The 20,638-nt window shown below is 35.6% G+C and overlaps 1 protein-coding gene across 1 annotated transcript in view; it reads right to left on the reverse strand.

Moving 5' to 3' along the window:
• Window positions 1–12,117: 12,117 nt before the first annotated feature.
• LOC108760487 (fatty acid synthase) overlaps window positions 12,118–20,638 on the reverse strand; it is a 10,893-nt gene continuing 2,372 nt past the window's right edge. The window contains exons 3-16 of the mRNA XM_018506478.1: window positions 19,688–19,925; window positions 18,950–19,368; window positions 18,470–18,763; window positions 18,178–18,382; window positions 17,945–18,099; window positions 17,422–17,739; window positions 16,795–17,294; window positions 16,122–16,426; window positions 15,630–16,049; window positions 14,502–15,517; window positions 14,120–14,364; window positions 13,345–14,038; window positions 12,399–13,230; window positions 12,118–12,287 (exon numbers count right to left, since the gene is read on the reverse strand). Of these exons, the coding sequence (XP_018361980.1) occupies window positions 12,118–12,287; window positions 12,399–13,230; window positions 13,345–14,038; window positions 14,120–14,364; window positions 14,502–15,517; window positions 15,630–16,049; window positions 16,122–16,426; window positions 16,795–17,294; window positions 17,422–17,739; window positions 17,945–18,099; window positions 18,178–18,382; window positions 18,470–18,763; window positions 18,950–19,368; window positions 19,688–19,925 (5,811 nt within the window). The remainder of the gene's footprint in view (window positions 12,288–12,398; window positions 13,231–13,344; window positions 14,039–14,119; window positions 14,365–14,501; window positions 15,518–15,629; window positions 16,050–16,121; window positions 16,427–16,794; window positions 17,295–17,421; window positions 17,740–17,944; window positions 18,100–18,177; window positions 18,383–18,469; window positions 18,764–18,949; window positions 19,369–19,687; window positions 19,926–20,638) is intronic.

Consider the following 20,638-nt stretch of genomic DNA (forward strand, 5'->3'; position numbering starts at 1 on the left):
CATGTGTGTGTATGTGTGTTATATTTCACGCTCCCATAACATTCACTTCTTACAAAATGTACCATGTAAAGTTCTGCGGTGAAAAATATTGCTTAAGTGCAAGCGGCTTAAGTAGCATATTGCATTTTTTAGTGGCACATCTCAGCCGAGTTTTTAAGCGAAGGCAAGGTTTTTTAAAAGCGTCCATTGTAAACGGGGTTAAACATTAATCCGACTCCAGGGTTAGACGCTCAATTGGAAAATTTCTCAGCGAGGTGGAAAGTCGCGGACAGAAGACCAGTCCTCTGTTTTCCGTCACCTCATCTTGGAGGGCTTCTCACCGCACTCGACGGATGGAACTTCTTCGAGGACAAGTGATTCGTCTCTGCTCTTTCTTGCGCCTCTCTCCCATACTTGCGTACGAGCACACAGTCTCACTTTCAACATACAGCCTTTCTAAAACGAAGACCGCGAAAATGGGGCGAGAGACGCGGAGAAGCGTCTCGCTGAAATTAGAGTAGGACCTCCCCTAGATCTGAAGAGCCCTGGTTCAGCGCACTCATCAACGATGCGACCTCTTCAATTTTCTCCAGCTTTCCTCTACTCCGTGATTTTGCCCGTCCCTTACTCTCTTTCCCATCATCAATTCTATCACCTGCGTTCGTTTCCTATTTTTGTCTATCAATCACGGTATTACATTTTGCTCCAAATATACTCCAGTAATAAAGTAACTAATTGCTATAATATTCTCCGCAGAATCGATAATAGTTTCAAGCATAATCTTTAATAAGCCATCTCGCAATATATATAGATAGCAATAAGTTACGTTGCGCCGAATTATTACTCGTGATAAACCCATGTGCATTGTACTGAGTTATATAGGTACGAATATATTTTGCTGTATGTTACACACCGCGAGCAATATACTTTGGAATGAACTAATCTAGTATATCGCGGATGTTGTTCATGATTAGATATTGTTTCACACATATTCCGCATTGCTATCTTGCTTCAATACAATCCGCGATATATTACATTACGCGGAATATTACGAACAATGTACGTAGGTATACTGAATATACCTTAGGTTTAACGGATCATATTACGTTCAATATAGTTTGTTGTAAATTATGTTCGTATTCTGCGTTAAACCGACTCTTTAGATTACATAATACAACCGAATATATTTTGAAATCAGATATGATAGCACAAACCGTGAATATTCTTATCAACATTTTGAATACATCTTGCTTTTTTTAACTTATCTTGTTTTAATATAGTTTACCATAAGTTATCAGAATATTTCTGATATATATTGGCACTTGAGAAAAAAATGCGATAAATTATTATATCTCAAACATATTTCGCGCGCTATAAAAATTATACTATTCTAAATATATTTTATTTAACATTAACCATTTCATTTCAAATATATATATATATATATATATAGGTATATAATGCTACCTTTTCCTCAATAAAGTTTTTACAAACTTAATATAAAAATATTTGTAAAAAATAATTTCACCGCTATAAAAAAAACCATCCTGCGTAAAATATATTTTACAACAAATTATTTCGATAACCAATATCGCTTCGAATGGAAACCACGACGAAATTACCAACGGTAGAATAATAGTTTCCGCGATTTTCGTACAAACATAATTTGCAAAAAAATTACCATTCTCTAAATAAACATATTGCAATCGGCTGTCTCACTCCAGCGTACTATTATGCTCCGAATTATCTTGCCGCGACTCGCGAGTATAATCCGTGCAGTAAACAACTTCAGTTGAAACATATTTCGCGCACATATATCACGAACGCGATCGGTGGAGCGGAAATGGAAGCGCAATTAATAGAACGGCTGGAAATATTTCGTTGATATGAATTCCTCGTTATACCGCGCATTAATTCTTGCCGCTTCTCTTGAAGAGAAGGGCACGGGCAAAGGGAGGACAGACGAGAGGAAAGCAGGACGTAACGAGAGGACGATGCGGCTGCCGCACTCCACCGATGCACTCGTACCGAATGACTGGGCTCTCCAAGATGTTGACGTTTAAGCGCCTACTTGAAGAGGTGGTCTCTTCTTCAACGGAATCGTGTCGCGTTCTTCAACCTTTCACGGAAGCACCAGACTATAACGATCTTTTCGTCGAATAGTGCGCTGCTGCATCGTTTTCTATCTCATGAATACTATGTTTTGCAATAACATCCGCGATTAGGTTCGTCATAGTAGATTATAATAATTTTATCTCGATTTTGGTTCTGTCATCATTTATATATATCTCAACAGCGTTTGAATTTGTTACATTATCACTATGCTATGATAATAACTGTCTTTCTCTCTGCTTTAAAAGGGAGAGAGAATTTTAAGCCTCGCGTTTAAAGTCAAAATAACGTTGGTGCAATCGGACCTAAATGACATGTGTATATATTATTACAAACTACACCGTAAAGCATGAATTTAAATAATTCTTTTTTAACATATAACTTTGATCTCTGAAGCCGTTTTCTCATAAAAAAGTATGCTACTTTGTAAAAATTGTGTACAAATAAGATAATGTGTGAACCGGAAAACAATTATATCCGTTCAAATTTTATTTGCGGAAGTTCTTTTCTTTTTTGTTCCTATTACTAATAGCAGTATTTTCAATAATAAATATTTAATAAAAATGCAATTTGTTAATAATAAAAATAGAAAATCATAATATATTTACGTACATGTGTTATTAATCTAGGAATATCTATTTATTTACATAACGTCTATTTACACGCCAAATATATACGTTACATAAATTCGAATATTACGATTTTGTAGCAATTATAACTACTCTGTATATATAATTGTGCTATGCAATACAATTATATCGAATATTCCAAGAATCGTTGGAAAAAGCAGATGTTACAAATGACGATTCCAAAATCGATCTTAATGAGACGAAAAAAACACGTAAATCAAATTATATTATGCAATATTGAAATCGATATTTTATCGAATTTTATAAGAAAGTAGTTTTATGTTGGATAGAAAAATAGGACGTATTTTTTCACATACTTAAAATTATCAGAATTATCAATATGAATTTATCATTATAGCTTTCACATTTTACACAATAGAAATTACATACGTAATCAATTCTTATATTGATATTCACGATTCAAGAGATATTCAAGAAATATTTTCTTCGACTACCTCGTGAAAATTTGTTTGTAACAAATGTTTTTCACAGCCTTACATAATTTTAAGTAACATATTCTCATTTTTCGAATTTTTACTTTCAAAATGAAACAAAGATCGCAGTGCTATAGATATTACTTTAACGTACACTGGAGGCACGAATATCGATTAAGAAAAAAAGGACAACTTCTTAAAGACATTTTCTTAAAAAATTTCAATATGGAGTCACGTAATACAAATTAAAAAGACAAATCCTTGACTTACCGGAACTCGCGAGTTGGACGTGACAAAAATGGAGCTCCTCAGCGACGTACATGATCGCTCGTTAGATCGTCCTCCTCCTTTCGCGACATCCTCGTTCCATGCAGGCGCATCGCTAGAGAAGTCACTCGGCCGCTCTCACACCGACTGTGTTTGCACGGCACACTCGCAAATTGACGATCGCGGGCCGCGGAGTTCCACGAAATTACCGGGAGCGCGCGGCGCGCGCGCGATCCCCGGCGTTCGAACGCGGCGGGATATTCGAATCTTGAGCGACTTTAGGACGAAGCGACGCGCGGCTCCCTTCGCGCCGCTTGCGAGTTGCGCGACGCGCCGAAATCATTCGACGCGTCGCCCCGAAATCATTTCAAACTCTCGAATTCGCGGACAAAAAATTAACGGCTTTCGCGAGCGAACACTGCAAAATCCCAGTACCGACCCTAACCCTTTGATCTTCGACAGGCGTCGCTCGATCCAAGGTTATTAGAGCCAAGGTTGACGAAATACGTTAATTCGCCGACGCGAATCTGAATCCGTTACGCCGCGCCGCGACGACACGGGACATGATTCAGGCGAAGATTGAATGCACGTCTGGCGACTCTCGTCAAGTCGTCAGTGCGTCACGAAAATGGCGCGCGCGTGTAACGTACGCGGCACAAAGAAATGGATGGCACTAGAGCGTCACGAGTTCTCAATGAAAACACTGAAATCACCGTACCTTGTTCTCGCGTCGCCGATGATGATGATGCGGTTTTCTTTCTCGTCAAGACGCAGAGTCACTGTAACTTCACGTGTGTCGCGAAGTTGCTCGGACGAAAAGCGAAAATCAAACGACACACTCTGGAGCGGCAAACTTCTCGACACGCGGTGAGGAAGGATGTTCGTGCACTCGTGTTTTGAGAAGCGATATATCGACGCCGTGATGAAGCAATCGCGAGGCCCGAACGCGCAGTGCCGTGTTGATCGCGGTTTCGCGGGCTTCTCCCTCTCCTTCACCTTCACCGATACGTATATAGGAGATAAACGATGATGCGCGCGTTCCGGCGGCTGCGCGTGCACTGCCTTGTGTTCGGTTCCCGTTCTGATACTCCCCCACCCCCACTCCCACTACCTTCGTTCTCCCGGCGGCCGGCCGGCCGCGGCCGCGGAAGCGAGTTAGCGAACGCGTAGCGCGTACGGGACCCTACGCTCCGTCTCCCTTCCTTCCATTGCGCGTTCAACGTTGTTTATCTCTCGCTCTTCGTCTCGCTTGTATACGGCTTATGTACGGCGGCGTAACCGTCTCCGTTTTCCATAGCTTCCTTTTTCCCCTCGCTCTACCACGAGCTCTGTATAGTCCGTATCATGTGCATGCGTCCTCGCAACGCTCCGGAATCCACCAGCCTCTCTTCGCAACACTGCACAAACGCCGCTCGAAGAGGATACATGTCTAGGTATTTTCGAAAAGCGGTCAATTTCCTTTAAAATATACTGCAAATCATACCCTCGCTGGAGAAGATCAGTCGAGTCTTTTTGAGTAACGAATTTCATATAATTTATAATATCAAATTATACAATTTCAGTTATTTTTAATAATTTCTATAAGACGCGCCACTGCTCCTTCTCAACACGTCGCCATTTTAAAACAATGGAGTTAAATAATTCAAGAAAATGTATTAAGGACGCGAATTTAGCTTATTATTTACTAAGTGCATACGTCAATATGAACGTTGTTTACTTTGAAACTAATTACAAAATGGATCGTTTTACATTTTGAGTTATTGCTCCTTTGTAAGAATATACGTTCTTTTCAACATCGTGCTCGTCACTGCTAATATCTATAATGTTTTATAATTCGTTCGAAAAGCTTGTGATTCGATTTATGCTCACAACGCTCTTGGAGTCATTTTATCCTTGTTGTCTGTCAAATCTTAAACAAGGATATTCACACGCGTATGTATATACGAAAGATTTGAAATTCGCAACGTCAACTTCACACCGACGCGCAAACGGTAATTAACTCGCTATGACGATAGCTAACACAGCTAATATTATATATGTTTCCGAGTATCGTCAAACAATGACCGATTGTCATATAATATCATAATTAATCAGAAAATTTATTCGTGTCTCTCAATTCCAAATTATATTGCACGCTTCGAACGTGCAAATAACGTGCATTAACGTATATTAAGATCGTTTTTAGAAATTGGAGCGAAATAAGATAGCTAATATCGAGCAATACGACTGATCACGATCGCGTATTAATTAATTGATGCAACGGAAAATTTGTGAAAATTCAAAACATCAACTGCGTGGAATTCTCTCGTGAAAAGAAAATCATGCAAAAAACCGTCAAATAGTCTCACCAAAAATCTGGTGTACGTATATATTATGGCAAAATGCTATAAAACTAATGCAAAGTCATCGCGTAAGTCGGGCAATAAACATTATGGACAGGCAGGTGTGCAAATCTGTACACAGAGAGAAAAGTATTTGATATTTGTGACTATAATATTGCATGTAACATAAAAAATTATTATATATCAATTAGATGTGACCATACAAAATTATGATTACAAAGTCTATTTTTATGGTTATTACTAAAAAGTAAAATTTTAAGAAACGAATGGTAAATCAAAATAATCATTTTGACCGTAAGAGGTTTTAGCCGTTGATCGAACACATTGAATAATATAATGCTCTGGCGGTACTTGAACTTTTTAATCGAAAAGAGTTTCATTGTAGTGTTTTGAATGTTGATGTTAGCTACAAGAATAATGAATAAATAGTTCAGGTTTTCGTTCAAAATTTTTAAGTTGGCCTTGAAAACTCCTCCATACTAACACTCAATGTGAAATAAGTCTCGTCATTCACAAATCGTACAACTTTTGTATAAAACATTCTTCTCAAAAATGTTTTCTTTATGATATTCGACTGTATACAGACTTTCGATCCACCTTGTATAACATTCCTGAGTACTTTTTACAGTCGTCTTAATAATTTAAAAAGAAGCACAATTTCAGAATTTGCTCTTTGACGTATTGATATTTTGCGAATTGATGTATTTGCGAATGATGGACACACATAAATCTTTCTCCACTAGCATTAAAAAGGATATCGTGTAAGAAAAATTTCGAAATTGCGCTACGAATACGAGAAACGACGATAGAATGCTTAGCGTTACGTACGTACGATAACGATTTACGTACTCACGAAGGGTCTGTTACGTGATCTTCAGATTTCACGCTCGAATATCATTGAGCCTCCTTCTCTGATCTCTCATGCCCAGACGTCTCTCCATATACACGTTTTTGCATACACCCGCGCGGAAAAACATGAGCCCCGTCTCGTCACGTCAACGACGTAAGACGCGCTTTGCAAACGGCCAAGTATCCCATATAAAATAAATTCCACCCTCACGCGTGACTCTGCGCTGCGCAATCCTATCGCATTCTCCATTTCGTTTTATTCGCGAACGTGGTAGACTACTTTTTCGACAATAATTTAACCATGTTACATTATCGGATGTGCGTTCATCATCGAGAGGTGTACTCACATATTCACAATTATAAACGTGAAATCAGTGCTAGGATATACGTTCCGTTAAATCTACGACAAATAAGCGCGTTACCTCCTGTTTAATATTTTCTACATGTTACAATATTTGACAACAAAAAACATTTACATAGAAATTTTGGAAGATTTCATTTTATTTTGTATGTGAAAAGAATGATTTTGCTCTGAAATATCTAAAACTTTAACTAGACGGATCTAAAAATAAAGAGGATATTAAAAATAAGCCGATTTTTTCAGCCAAAAAGTTACAAGTCAAGAGAATAGTGTTTTTTTTTGTAAATTTTGATTTACTAGTAGTTCTTATAATATTGTATAATATAGGAGAAATAATTAAGATGTTATTTCTTACACATTTTTTTATTAATAACTTTTTAACGGATAACGCGCGCGCGAGCGACGGTTAAAATCTTTTAAAGATCATGATCTTGACAACATATTTACCATTTTATTACATCCGAGAAATCGTCTATATTAAAAAAAACTAATTTCTTTTACAGAGTAAAAAAAATTATTTCTTTTTAGGCAAAAAATCAGCCCTTTCTTAACATTTTTCTTTGGATTATCAAACTAATTGTAGTAATGTAAAACGCTCAAACTAATTGATAGAATGTCAAAAGTTTTTGCAACATCTTTTCGTATATTAACTTTTGCTCCCATGCGAGCAATAAGAACTTTGGATAGCAATCGTTCCACAAGCATATGTCCGCATTAGTAATGCGCCGTTGTGGAAATTGCGAAATGTATAATAATATGAAACCTGAGCGAGGGAGCGCGGCGACGCGTTAATCCCAGAAGAAATCCGTCCGTAATCGAAGAAGACAATGTGTACGAGGCTTTAAAGGAGTCAACGGGGTTTGCGATACGCGTATATATTATATGCGGGATTGGGTATCGGAGAGTAGCTCGGATATGTACCTAAGTATATATTGAGTATCGAACGTGCCCTTGAGGGATAGTACACGGCCGAACGAGAGGCGGAGGCCAAAGACGAGAACCGCAGAGATGGAGAAGGAAGGAAAAAGCGATCGAGATTGAATTATGGCTCGCGGCTTAAACGCCGGATTCAAATCGATCCCATATATCACATTACCTGACACCTTTATTCTCCTTTCTGCGGTCGCATCTCGCCCCTGTTCCCAGGACATCCTATTGTTTTACTTCTGTCTCTTCATCTTTCTCTTACTCTCGCTCTCTCGTTATTTATCTCACATGCAATTAGATATGAGTTGCTGCGTTGTGTACACACAATATAATATCTTAACCATAAATGACGTGTTTAGTTCCTACTGCATAAAGGATGATTTTACAGGCAATTATAGTACCTTTTAATATCAATTTTAATAAATTTTTCAATTTTTTTTCGATTAGAGTTAACAAATTTTTTTTATTTCTCACATATATTTTTGCATGTGCTTCTTGCAAAATCTTTTTACGTTACAGATTATCGCTACGTTGATAGAAAAATGAAACGACTCAAAAATTAATAACTTTTCAGTAGAGCATTTAAAAAATTCTTTCTGAATTGGAACAAGGTTTTAATTAAGTTAGTGAATATGCATAACTTTACTTTCTTTCCGTGTTATACTTTCAATTTTGAATATTCATTAAAATTATATTTTATATGAGTTAAAAATTCGCGAACACTGCAACTCTGTGGAAGGTATAAAATCGTACAACTTTATTCTTTACCAGAGTTGCGGCATTTTTCCATATAAGTAATATATTGACAAATATGTTTTTCCACAAAAATATATTATAGCCTTTATATGGTCAGTTTTATTTAATAAATTATCTCAAAAAGACACTAATTTTCTGCTTGTGTCACTTTTTTATCAATTTTTATCGATTTTATGATATTATGTACTCCAGGTTCCATTTTAAGAATGTTTTAAAACAAAAAATTACTAATCGGAGCGCAGTTTGCTTCAACTAAAAATTGTAAAATTCATATACATGCAAATATTATTAGACATTGAGATCCGCTTTGATTAAATCGTACGACCTTCTTCACTTAAAAATAATTGCGAGCAAAGATGAAATTGTGATTGTGCTATATATTATTTACAAATTTAAATGTAAAATCGCGAGATTATTTTCTTTCATGTCGATTTTTCAGCCTATCGTTTATTAATCAGAAAATTCGATTCGCGACAGCGATAAATCAGTCGCGCGTGAAAAGTCTTGCACATCGTGTTGCATTTCTATCGCGAAGTTTCGGAATTGCGAGCAAAAGAAAAATATAGATCCGGGAAACGAATTGTCATCATATATCGAAGCTCGCAGTTTCATACTCATCTCAGTGAACAGAAACAAAAAGTTCGCCGGATAGAAATATCATTCGGTATCTGTCAAATGTAAAACTAGCGCAACAAACGCCTTTTCCGCCATTCACGTAACAAGCAAATTCAAAATTGTCAAGCCAGGATAAGTTTGCATTCTAATTTAGAACAGTAATAAACCGTAGTAACGATACAATATTATTTTTACATAACGTAATTATGGAATTGCAGAAATAAAGATAAGAAGAGAATCCGCTAATTAAAATCTCTGTTTTAATGATACATACTTCGGTAAACGCAGCTTTTATCTTTTATACATATATATAATTTCTCGGAACGCCTGTTGATTTATTCAAGAGTATTGCTTTCGTCGCATGCGTCAATCGTAAATCATAACGAGCTGCGATAAAAAGAACTACAGTAGCTTGCTTTTATTTACGTTACCATTCGCCGGCAATTATCTCGGCGCTAATACTTGAAAAGTCGAGATATCATCAAAACAGTTCCATAAATTCGACATAATCGCGAGCGCGTGCTTTTGCCAACGAGCGAAGCCTATTTTTCTACGCCGGATACAGAGAAAAGAAGGATTCGCTATTACGTTGCAGCGGCCACCTTTCATCCCTTCCGCGCGATAATTTTCCCGTGTTTACGGTCCGCGAAACATCCTATCATTTTTCCTTGCCACCGGCCACAAAAAAAAGGAAGGTTTATATTACGAGAATGCGGGAAAGGTCGGGACAGAAAACTAAAGGGAAAAAGCACATAGGTATGAGATTGGAAACATCATCGATCGCACAATATCCGCGCAATATGCGCTTCTCTGCAAGCGCTTCTGCATTCGCGTGCATAAGCGCGATGCGTGTGCGCGAATCGGATCGAATTACGGTAATCAACCGGCCTCGAGCTTATCGGAAACGATTGATGAAACTTGCCGTGAAACACATTCGATTTGCTTCCACGAAATTCTACCTTATTTATGAGCTGAACGTCCAAAAACCTATATGACTAATTAATGTCTATTTCAACCAGTATAGATTATTTTAATTTTCGTTTAATATTTATTCGTTATGTTTTTCTAAGCAGGTATTCATAATCGATATTATATAGTCTTATATTTAAGGACACACGTTATCTTAAATACAACCTTAAGATGTCTCAAAGCCATTTCAGAGAGTATTAGTATCTTAAAATATTACTTACGATGGTCTTGAAATGAGAACGGACGATGATTACCTTAGAATAAAAAAAAGATAATATTAAATAAATTGATCCGAGATTAAAGTTACTCTACATTGATGGAAATGGACATAAGTATAAACTGTAATAAACTAGGGATCGACCTGTATTCAATCTTATCATGAAACTTAAAATTACCTAGCATAAAATACGGTAATGTCCGTAAAATACGTGAGTATTTATTTTGAGGGCATAATCGAGACGTGTCGTGCGACTAGATCTTAAGTGTGTCTATTAAATCTGTGCTATTTTCTACCCGGAAACGCGCTCGAAGTTCGAAACGAGTTTCAAGACCTTATTTTCCTGCGTCGCAAGTCACGTTTATCACGCGCCGAAACTTATGCGATGCAAATCCATAAATTTGAAGTGCGTCCTAATCACGTGCCTGTTTCGCTTCCATTGAGACATTCTCATTGGATTGGGCGCTCTCTCCTGGGAGATACCCGAGGATACTATGTTGCATAGGCGTACATACCAGGCTTACACATCGATCGTGTACCACATCCTTTCTTATCTTTATGCTTTCCGCACGATCTTGTAACCCGGACCGATACTAGGAAAGAGACTTCCTATTCCATTCCATTCTGTGCACTCTGGCGTCCTTCACCGCCTGGTGAATGCCGGAGTTCGCGCGCGAACGAGTTTTGTTATGGGAAATTGTACAGTTGTCCCCGGTATTATCGCGCGATAGCGTAAGCGACGTCAAAATGCAGCTTAGTCCACATGAAATGCGACAGACCGGCCAACCGGCCGGTGTGTGTGATGGTTGTATACAACAAATATGACTGTCGCCACTGCGAATTAAACACGCGTTGTATCGTACATACAATTTGTCTGATGTAATTTGTTCGTGTGTACGAAATAAGGACAAACAAATCTCGTCATTCAGGATCAAGTCGCTAAATATTAATGTGCTTTCAAAATCTTCTATAGCAGCCAGGTCTTTATTTTCTAGCCAGTTTTCAGCTTCAAAATTTTTCAATGTGCGACAGAGAATACAATCTCAAGATAGCACAACTGGGCACTTATCATGAAACAGTCAAAGCTGATTATCCGTCCTTGTCTAATCCACCTAATAACATGAAAAGAACCACAAAAACGTGAATATTATCCTACGAGGTTTGGTACACGAAAAACAAAATCTTGAGAAACAAAATCTTTATCTTTTATGAAATAAATCCAATTAAATTTATTCTGAATTCAGTCAATTATTTAATCGACCGGTAAAGAAGTCAGATATTGTTAAAGGTAATAATATTGAAAATTCTCCTAATAAGTAATAAATATAAATAAAGGACAAACAGACAATTGGGAATTAGCACAGTGGTCGGTGCGAAATACTCTTCAAAAAAGCTTTATCTTACATAAATGAAATGAGATTTGTACATGTTTCAGCTAGTATTCTAGCCTGCTTCAGTAAAAGACATACGATGGGCCCGTCATAATCAATGAAATTGAAGACGTAAATTTACGATATTAACAAAAATTGGCATAATTTGGTCACAATCGTTGTGCAGCGATTCTTACTCCATTAGAGAGTAGTTCTCAGATATTGTTAACTTTCTACAATATCCGACTTCTTTACCGATCGATTTCATACATATTTATCTGCATACATCACTAATGCTCCTTTGTAAGTTTCGCAAAAGTGAGATTTCTTATCTCTTTTGTTGTGAGAAATATATCAAATCCTTGTTCGAGAATTTGTTTAATTTCTATTATCATCATGGAGTCCATACCAAGTTCGACCAGAGATGAATTTGGACTTGCAGCCTTTATGTCACTTATGCCTATAATATAAAATAAAAAAATATTATGATTCTAGTGCATTTTTCGTAAACTGCAAACAAACAAATACAATAAGTATTTGCAAAAAAATAAGTCTGCATAAGAATACCTACCTAAAATATTAGCAACTGTTTCTACCAAATTTCCAAATCCGTAACGTCCCACTGTTTTCTCAGCTACGACCGTACTGCTCACAATCGGCCGGCTTTGAAGTAAAAACTTATCGAGCTCGTTGAGACAGCAGAAAATTTTCTGGCGTGCGGTGCCACCGATAACTATTTCCTTACTGTTTTCCTGCACATCTCCGACGAGACCCACGTCACCAATAGCTCCCCACTGAATCGCCAATCCAGGTAATCCTTCCTCCGCTCTCTTCTCGCAAATTCTCTCCATGACGGAGTTGGCCATGCCATAATTAGTCAGTCCAGCGATTCCTCTGCCGCAGGAAACGGAAGAAAACACTACAAAATGCCGCATTTTCAGACAGATTTTCCTAGAAAGTTTGTCCAACATGTGCGTTGCTCGAGCCTTCGGTTGGAAGGACACTGCAAATGTCTCTGCGGTTTGGTTCTTGAGGACGTTGTCCTTTAATACTACACCAAGATTGAATATTGCGTCCACCGGTGCTTCTTTCTCCGCAGTCCGTAAAAGATATTCGCAATCTTTGAGGTCAGCAACATCAATATTTTTGATAATCAGAACGTTTACACCATACGACTTCCATAGTCGAACTTTCATGCGTTGATAACCGTTTTTTATTCCATTTCTTGAAATCAGAACGACATTTCTGGCACCACGAAATATAAGCCAGTCGGTTAATTCTAAACCAAATCCGCCCAGACCTCCTAGTATAATGTAACTCCTATCTCTGAGACAATAATAGCGACGATACGCGAGAATGTGCTTATCTAAAGGTTCATCCTTTTTATGAATATTTATTATTATCTATAAAAATAATCATATTTTAAAAGTGCACGTTATAAGTATGTGAAATAAGTTTATAATAAGGCTATTTATGAATAAACCTCTTTGTGTTACTATTAATCAGGGTAAGCATACCTTTCCCATATGCTTTCCACTCGCTATGTACCTAAAAGCTTCTTCGATATTTGTTTTAGGAAAAATTTTTACTTGAAGTGGTTTGATTATTTCATTTTTTAGACCATTGGCTACCATTTTGGACAATAGGGACGTATACTTGCGATTACCAGTGATCATATTCTCCAATATAATTCCATGAAAGCTAATACCTTTCTGAAACGCGCACATACTTAAAGGATTATTAGAAACAAAATCAAATTTGCCAATCTCTAAAAAATGACCGTTTTGCGCTAAACATCGAACGGATGCGATTAATTTTTCTTCCGCCAATGAATTTAACACGATGTCGACTCCGCGACCTTCCGTTTGTTGTATTATCATTTGCTCAAAACTAGTATCTCGCGAGTTTCCAATATGTCCATCCGAAATGATGGGAAACATTTTCTTAATGAAATTCCGTTTATCGTTTGTGCCTACGGTAGTAAACACCTCGCATCCTTCGTTAAGAGCGAGATGAATAGCTGCTTGTCCAATGTCTCCAGTACCAGAATGTATAAGTATTTTATCGCCTCTTTTCATTTTTCCATAAATGTATAGGGCTAAGTAAACCGTACTGTAAACCACCGGGACTGTCGCTGCTTCTTCGAATGTCCACGTGTCGGGTATTTTCCAACACAGATCTTTATCTTTCGCAACAACGTTTGCTATACAACTAAAAAGAATAATTTTATAATAATTCATTTTTAATTCTATAATATCACACAACATACTAATTTTATTAAGTATTATTTACTCAGTCTCACGAATTCCCATTACACGTTGCTTGTTAGCATCCCATCCCACATATTCCATTCCAATAGGAAAATATTGATCCAACCGTTCTTTCAAAAGCGTTTGAGTAAATATTATTTTACCAGTCGTAAGCAATACATCTTTGAAATTCAGAGATGAATAAACAACATTTACTAAATCCTCATGACGAGACTCAACCGATCTATTGTTCTCTACCCAATAAAATGTACTTAGATCACCACAAACCTATAGAAAATTTTTCTTAATGTGTCACATATATAACAAAATATATACAAATAGAAACAGCGTGACAGTATTAAAAAAAAACGAGATACGTAATATTATTGTAGCAACTAATATGTTTTGAAAAGATTTATACATACCAATTGACGGACATGAGCGGTAGGTACAGATATGGCTTTGGGTTGTGGTAATTTCAAATGTCTGTATGATCCCCAGGTTTTATTAGATCGCAATACATTAATGGTCATATCTTTCTGCAATTGCTGTAGATAGAAGGGGTCTTGAATAGAGAATTTTGGGCCTTCCTTATCTTGAATGAGCACACCTCTAACAAGTTCTCCGCCTGGCTCTTTCCTCAAGCAATTAATAAAACCCAATAAACCGCATTCAAAATCTCTCTCTCCAACAATTATGATTCTATTATTCTCATCGAGCTTGTTCTCATCGTTCACCAGCGGCTTTAGATCTTCCAGCCAATTAAAGTTATCATTACTTATGTGAACAACAATCCTTTTTTCTATCAAAATTTTCTTCTTTAGAAGCACAATTATTTCTTCATCAGTGCATTTTTCAAGAACAACATTTAATTCGTATTGTTGTAAATGTTTAGTATAGTCAATTACGTCACATTTTTCACGCGTCAACAGGTAACCACCTTCTCTCAAAAATGGCAATAGTCGCTCTAACGATTCATGTTGTTTGGTCAAAAGGTTGAATCCAGCAACAATTAAAGCTTTGTCATCTAAAGATGGTTTTTCAGAATCTCTGATTGAAAAGTTTTGCGATAAATCTGGACCAAATCGATTCGGCGATGTTAATAGAGTGATACTGGTTTGTATTAACGGCATATCATTAAATGCTTCAAGCAGCAACGAAGATGAGAGATATTCTAATGCAACATCATCTTCACGTTCCACTAGTTCCACAACTTTCACTTTGACAATTTGATGATCTTCCACTGCGAGTTGCGCCGATATCCGAATTGCTTCGTACAAACAAATCCGAGCGCGATCGCAATGAGCTACAAATGTATATTCCTCAAGAACAGCATCTTGGGCTACATTTCGGCGATTGATTTGAGTGGTTTTAAGACCTCGTATCTCTATTCCCCCAGCTTTAATCGCGTCTATCTCTTTGTAAATTTGTATCGGTAATGCTGTAATAATACATAATATATAATAATACGCTTTATGTCAGAGATTTTTTATATTGTATGATATTTATATGTATATTGAACAAATATTTCTCAGTAATTGAAGAACAATTACGTTTATCAATGTCTGTTATAACTTCTCCACCATCCGTGATATCCTGCAGCTTCCAAGCGTGAAGCACCGGATTAATCACTATTTTTTGAATATTCGTAGGAACATACAGATCCCTAGTATCGTATCCGATAAATTTCATCTGTAACATAGAGTCCATGAATGTTACCCAATTATTTCTCCAAATGATATGTCCTTTTTTGCCTGATAAAGATGCACTCTTCAATCCACGAAACCAGTCGCTGTACTGATATCCACGCAATTTCAATTCCTTATAGATATCACGTGCAGTCATGAGTTCTTCTTCATCATTATCTTCCGGTAATAGATTTGTCGGAATCATTTCTTGTTCTGGATTCAATGTTTCGTATACTGTACCTGTCACAATAACGCTATCTCCTTTGGTTATTTCAAACTTCCCATCTATAATATTTTTATATATTTATTTATACGCATTCTTATGATTATGCTACTTTATTTTTACTTTTTTAATACCTTTCTGTATCGCAATTTTCAAATTTACAGCATCATTTTTTGACAAATGAATAGCACGAATAAAGTTTACATCTCGAAAAACTATCGGTAGTGTTTTGTATATTTGCTCTTTTATCATGCCGACAGTTTCCCAAACAAGTGCAAGATAACCTGTCACGGGTAAAAAATTGCTTCCATCAATTATATAATCACTCATATAATCATAATCCTCATTGTCGAGTAAAATTTCGACATATCTTTCTCTACATTTTATGGACTTTTGTATTTTATACTTTGGTATAAACCAATCTTCGGAATGATCCCATCTAATGTGACATTAAAGAGTAATATATGTTTTTATTTATTATATAATTATATGTATATATTATCATACATTTTTTAATATTTAGAATTTTTTTAAATTGTAGTTTTAGGGACACATTCTCCCCACATTAAACTTTCAAAGAACGCAACAAAATTTTTTTACCACATCAAAGAGGCTGACCTTTTGTCTTAAATGCATTTTTCAGAGCTTTTCGACATTTACATGATTTTTTTATTAATATATAACTTTTTGTGATATGCAAAAAAATTACAAGCGTTCTCAAAATTTTGAACAATGGTGTATATATATATATATCTATTTATCTTATATGAACAATCTTTAGATTACAATTACGGCAATTACTTGTACCTGATCGATGGAGAAATCATAGTAGTTCCTCTACTAACTGGATATTCCACTGGTGGATACAAATTTGCAACTTGCGGCTGTAGTCCAAAGTTGTAGAGCCTTCCAATTCCTTGAAAAGTTACATTGTTATTTTGTTCAGTACGTTGAGTCAATACAATGTTTGTCACTTCTGGATGCAAAGATTCTTTCAATACGTTCTGCAGAACGCCGCATGGTGCGAGTTCGATAGTAATAGCGTTACTCGGAATTAAATACAATGTTTGTTCAAAGAGAACGGTGTTTAATATACTACGCGTATGATAGTTCGCCGATGATAATTTTGATGCTGAATTAACCCATTCGGTACGAGGTATGGAAGTGCTGATCCACTTTGGACTTCGTTTCTTCGGCCAGGGTATTAGTTTGTTCAAATTAAGCAAAAGTTGAGTTTCCGCGGATGCGAGATACGAACTATGATACGGTATGTTGCAATAGATCTCCTTCACGTAAATGTTATTCACCTGATACAAAAATGCAGCATATGCAATTGTAACAAATTGTATCTTTTAAACTTAACGATTCGATATTTTAATAACTATTAAGTAAATTTTTCCATTTAGAAAATATAAATCCTATCTTCAAATCTACCTGTAATTTTTTCATGAATTCTTGTACAGATTCTGTAGGTCCACTCACAACGCTATTGTTCTCACTATTGCGGCATACTATTTCAATGTCTGTTGGACATATGTTTTTAAGATAATCATAACCTATTTTGACAACCGCCATTGAACTACGAATTATTTTTCCTTCGGCACATGCCAAACCAATAAAGTATGCTGATAAAATAGTTTGTTCAATAGTGAGACATCCATCTGCGTACGCGCAACCAAGTTCACCGCCAGAATGACTAATCATGTAATCCGGATTAATTCCTAAGGACGTTAGGAGATCTACTAAACCGACCTACAAGTATGTATATTCCAAATACTTATAACAGAATACTTATAACAGAATAACGTATTTAAAAAATTTTTTAATAATAAAATAATAAAATGTAATGAAATATCTAATAACGACACATAAAGATATTTACTGTAGGTATATTTTTCACTGATAAATATAATATAATTGATACTAACATATACCTCTGTGAAATATAATACTATACCTGAATAGCGATGATTCCAATAAACGCGTTTAATGCGTTTTCGCATACTTCTGTATTTGTCAAAATGTCCTTGACGTTTATATCATATGGTTTTAAAATATCGTAGCATTTTCTTATCGTTTTTGCAAAAACGCGAAATTTCAATAAGTTTCGACCTGATAAAATTTTAATTAAAAAATTGTGTTATTTTATTTAATATTCCCCTTATAAACTATAGAATATTAAATATATACCCATTCCTGGCCACTGCGAACCTAAAGTTGAAAATACGAAGCAGACGGGTCTTTTCATGCTATTACAATTTTGAATTTCCTTTATTGAATCTTGTTGGAAAGAATTTAGTATTATGTACCCTCTCCATGAGTGGCCGTCTAAATTGTCTGCATAGATGTCATGTAATAAACGGATGTATTCTACATCTATCGGACGATTAGCAATCTATAACGATAAATTTCTTGAAATAAAAATTACGATATAATGTCTTTAATATTTAAAGCTCTCAAAGCTTTTTAAATATCTACTAACATCGTTTAAAAATAACTTCACTGATTCTTCAGTACGTCCAGATAATATTACAAGTCTAGGTAAGCCATCATTCGGTGCTCCATTACTAACTTTCTGTTTACGATTCCGCTTTAATAACGTATGAGCGTTGGATCCTCCAAAACCGGAAGAATTGATTGCTACATAACCATTTTTAATTGGCATTGGCTCTTGAACGACACAAATACTTCCATTTATCAAGGCATCCATTTCATTTCGTGGTGACGTATAATTGATGTTTGGTGGAACAAATCCGGTTTCGAACGCTATTATTACCTTCGAAAATTAGATTATAATAATTTAAAAATTAATAAATTTATATATGATATTGTGACTTTTATCCAACAACTTTTACCAAAAAAAATAGATCTTTCGTTTGTACACTTATATATATATGTATATATGTGTAAAATATAAACTAATTTTATTATGATAAATAAAAATGGAAGCCACTTGTTTTACCTTAGCGATTTGACTAAAAGCACTCGCGGCTTCAGCATGACCAAGATTGGATTTTATGGAGCCGATCATTAATGGAATTTCTCTATTCTTACACAAAATATTGTAAATAGATATTATTTCTTGAGCATCACCAACTTTGGTACCGGTACTATGTGCTTCAATGTATTCCAAGCAAGATATTGGTATTTCGCATTCATTGTAAAATTCCGTTAGCAGAGTACTTTGCATATGGATCGATGGATATGTTATTCCTTCTTCTTTGTAACCATCGTTGTTTAATTTTATATGAGGACATATGGCATAAATCCTCTTTGCATTTTTCGCCTTTTGAAGGTATATTACGCCTACCGTTTCGCTACGTGAATAACCGTTTCCAGCGGAATCGAAAGGTCTGCAACAACCGTCGGGTGACAAAATACCTACAGATACAAAGTATAGTATTATGCAAAGTATATTATGCATGTAGAATGCATCTTTTAATATATGTATATTCCTCATTTATTGCTAAATTAACCTATGCTAAAAAAATTTAAATAATATCAGTTTCATCCTTGATGAAATAATATTCTATTTTGTGAAATATTTTATTACAAACATTTTATCGAGGTTACGCAGCACGTTGAATTCATTTATTTTTTATAAATGAGTCCTTTAAATTTTATACCTATTGTGTATCAACAGGCCAATAAGTTTTAAATAAAAATATTAAGATTAATAAATTATAATATATAAAGATACCAAGACGAGCGAGTTGCAGATTTATGAATGGATGAAAACATAAGTTTGCAGTTCCAATTATCGCATCTTCGCATTTTCCCGACATAATATAATGATAACCAAGAGCCAAGGCGTAAAGACCAGAACTGCATGCTGTATTGACGGTCTGAGATGGTCCTTTTAGATCCAAGTAATACGAAATCGTATTAGCTATTCCAAAAAGGCTACATCCGGTAATATTCCAACCAATATCACCTAACTAAATTGCAGAACATTAACGGTTACAATTATAAATGTCAAAGATATCAAAATTTTAATTTAACAAAGGCTCTCAAAATCAATAAATAAATATGTAAGATGTAGGCAATTGAGAGCAAACGCAGTTAGATTTAGCGCACATATATTTCATAACTCAGAGATCAGTATATAACATTTATTATTAATACGAACGTTTCGACTTCTTTTTAAGTCATCTTCAGCATATCTATCTAGTTTTTAATTAAATTGTTTCATTACTTGATAGATTGAGATGATTGACAATATTCCAGTATTGAAAATAACCTCCTTAATCAGCTGTGTGACTGTTAAGATCTAAAATGTGTGTGTTGTTATAAATAAACTCTCTTTTAATGTTTTAGTATTTATGACTTATAAAGTGTTTTTAAAACTTAGTTGACATGCTCAATATTTATGTATCATTGGTAATGACAAAGTGATTCTGATTTGAATTGTGGCAAGGAATTAATACTCTCTAAAATGAATTTTATAAATCTTATTAACCCCTTGAGTGTCAGTGACGCACATATGCGCAGAAAAAAGTCGTGTCATTTTCGTCTTATGACGCATATGTGCGCATTTGAAAAAAAACATGTTTATACTTCATCGATTCGACTGTAATTTGTTAAATCATGGTTTTTGAGGTCGCTGAATCCAAATTTGAAATCGGATTTTCAAAATTCAAAATGGCGGATC

Source organism: Trachymyrmex cornetzi, unplaced genomic scaffold, assembly GCF_001594075.2.
Source record: "Trachymyrmex cornetzi isolate Tcor2-1 unplaced genomic scaffold, Tcor1.1 scaffold225, whole genome shotgun sequence".
In the NCBI taxonomy this organism is placed as follows: domain Eukaryota; kingdom Metazoa; phylum Arthropoda; class Insecta; order Hymenoptera; family Formicidae; genus Trachymyrmex; species Trachymyrmex cornetzi.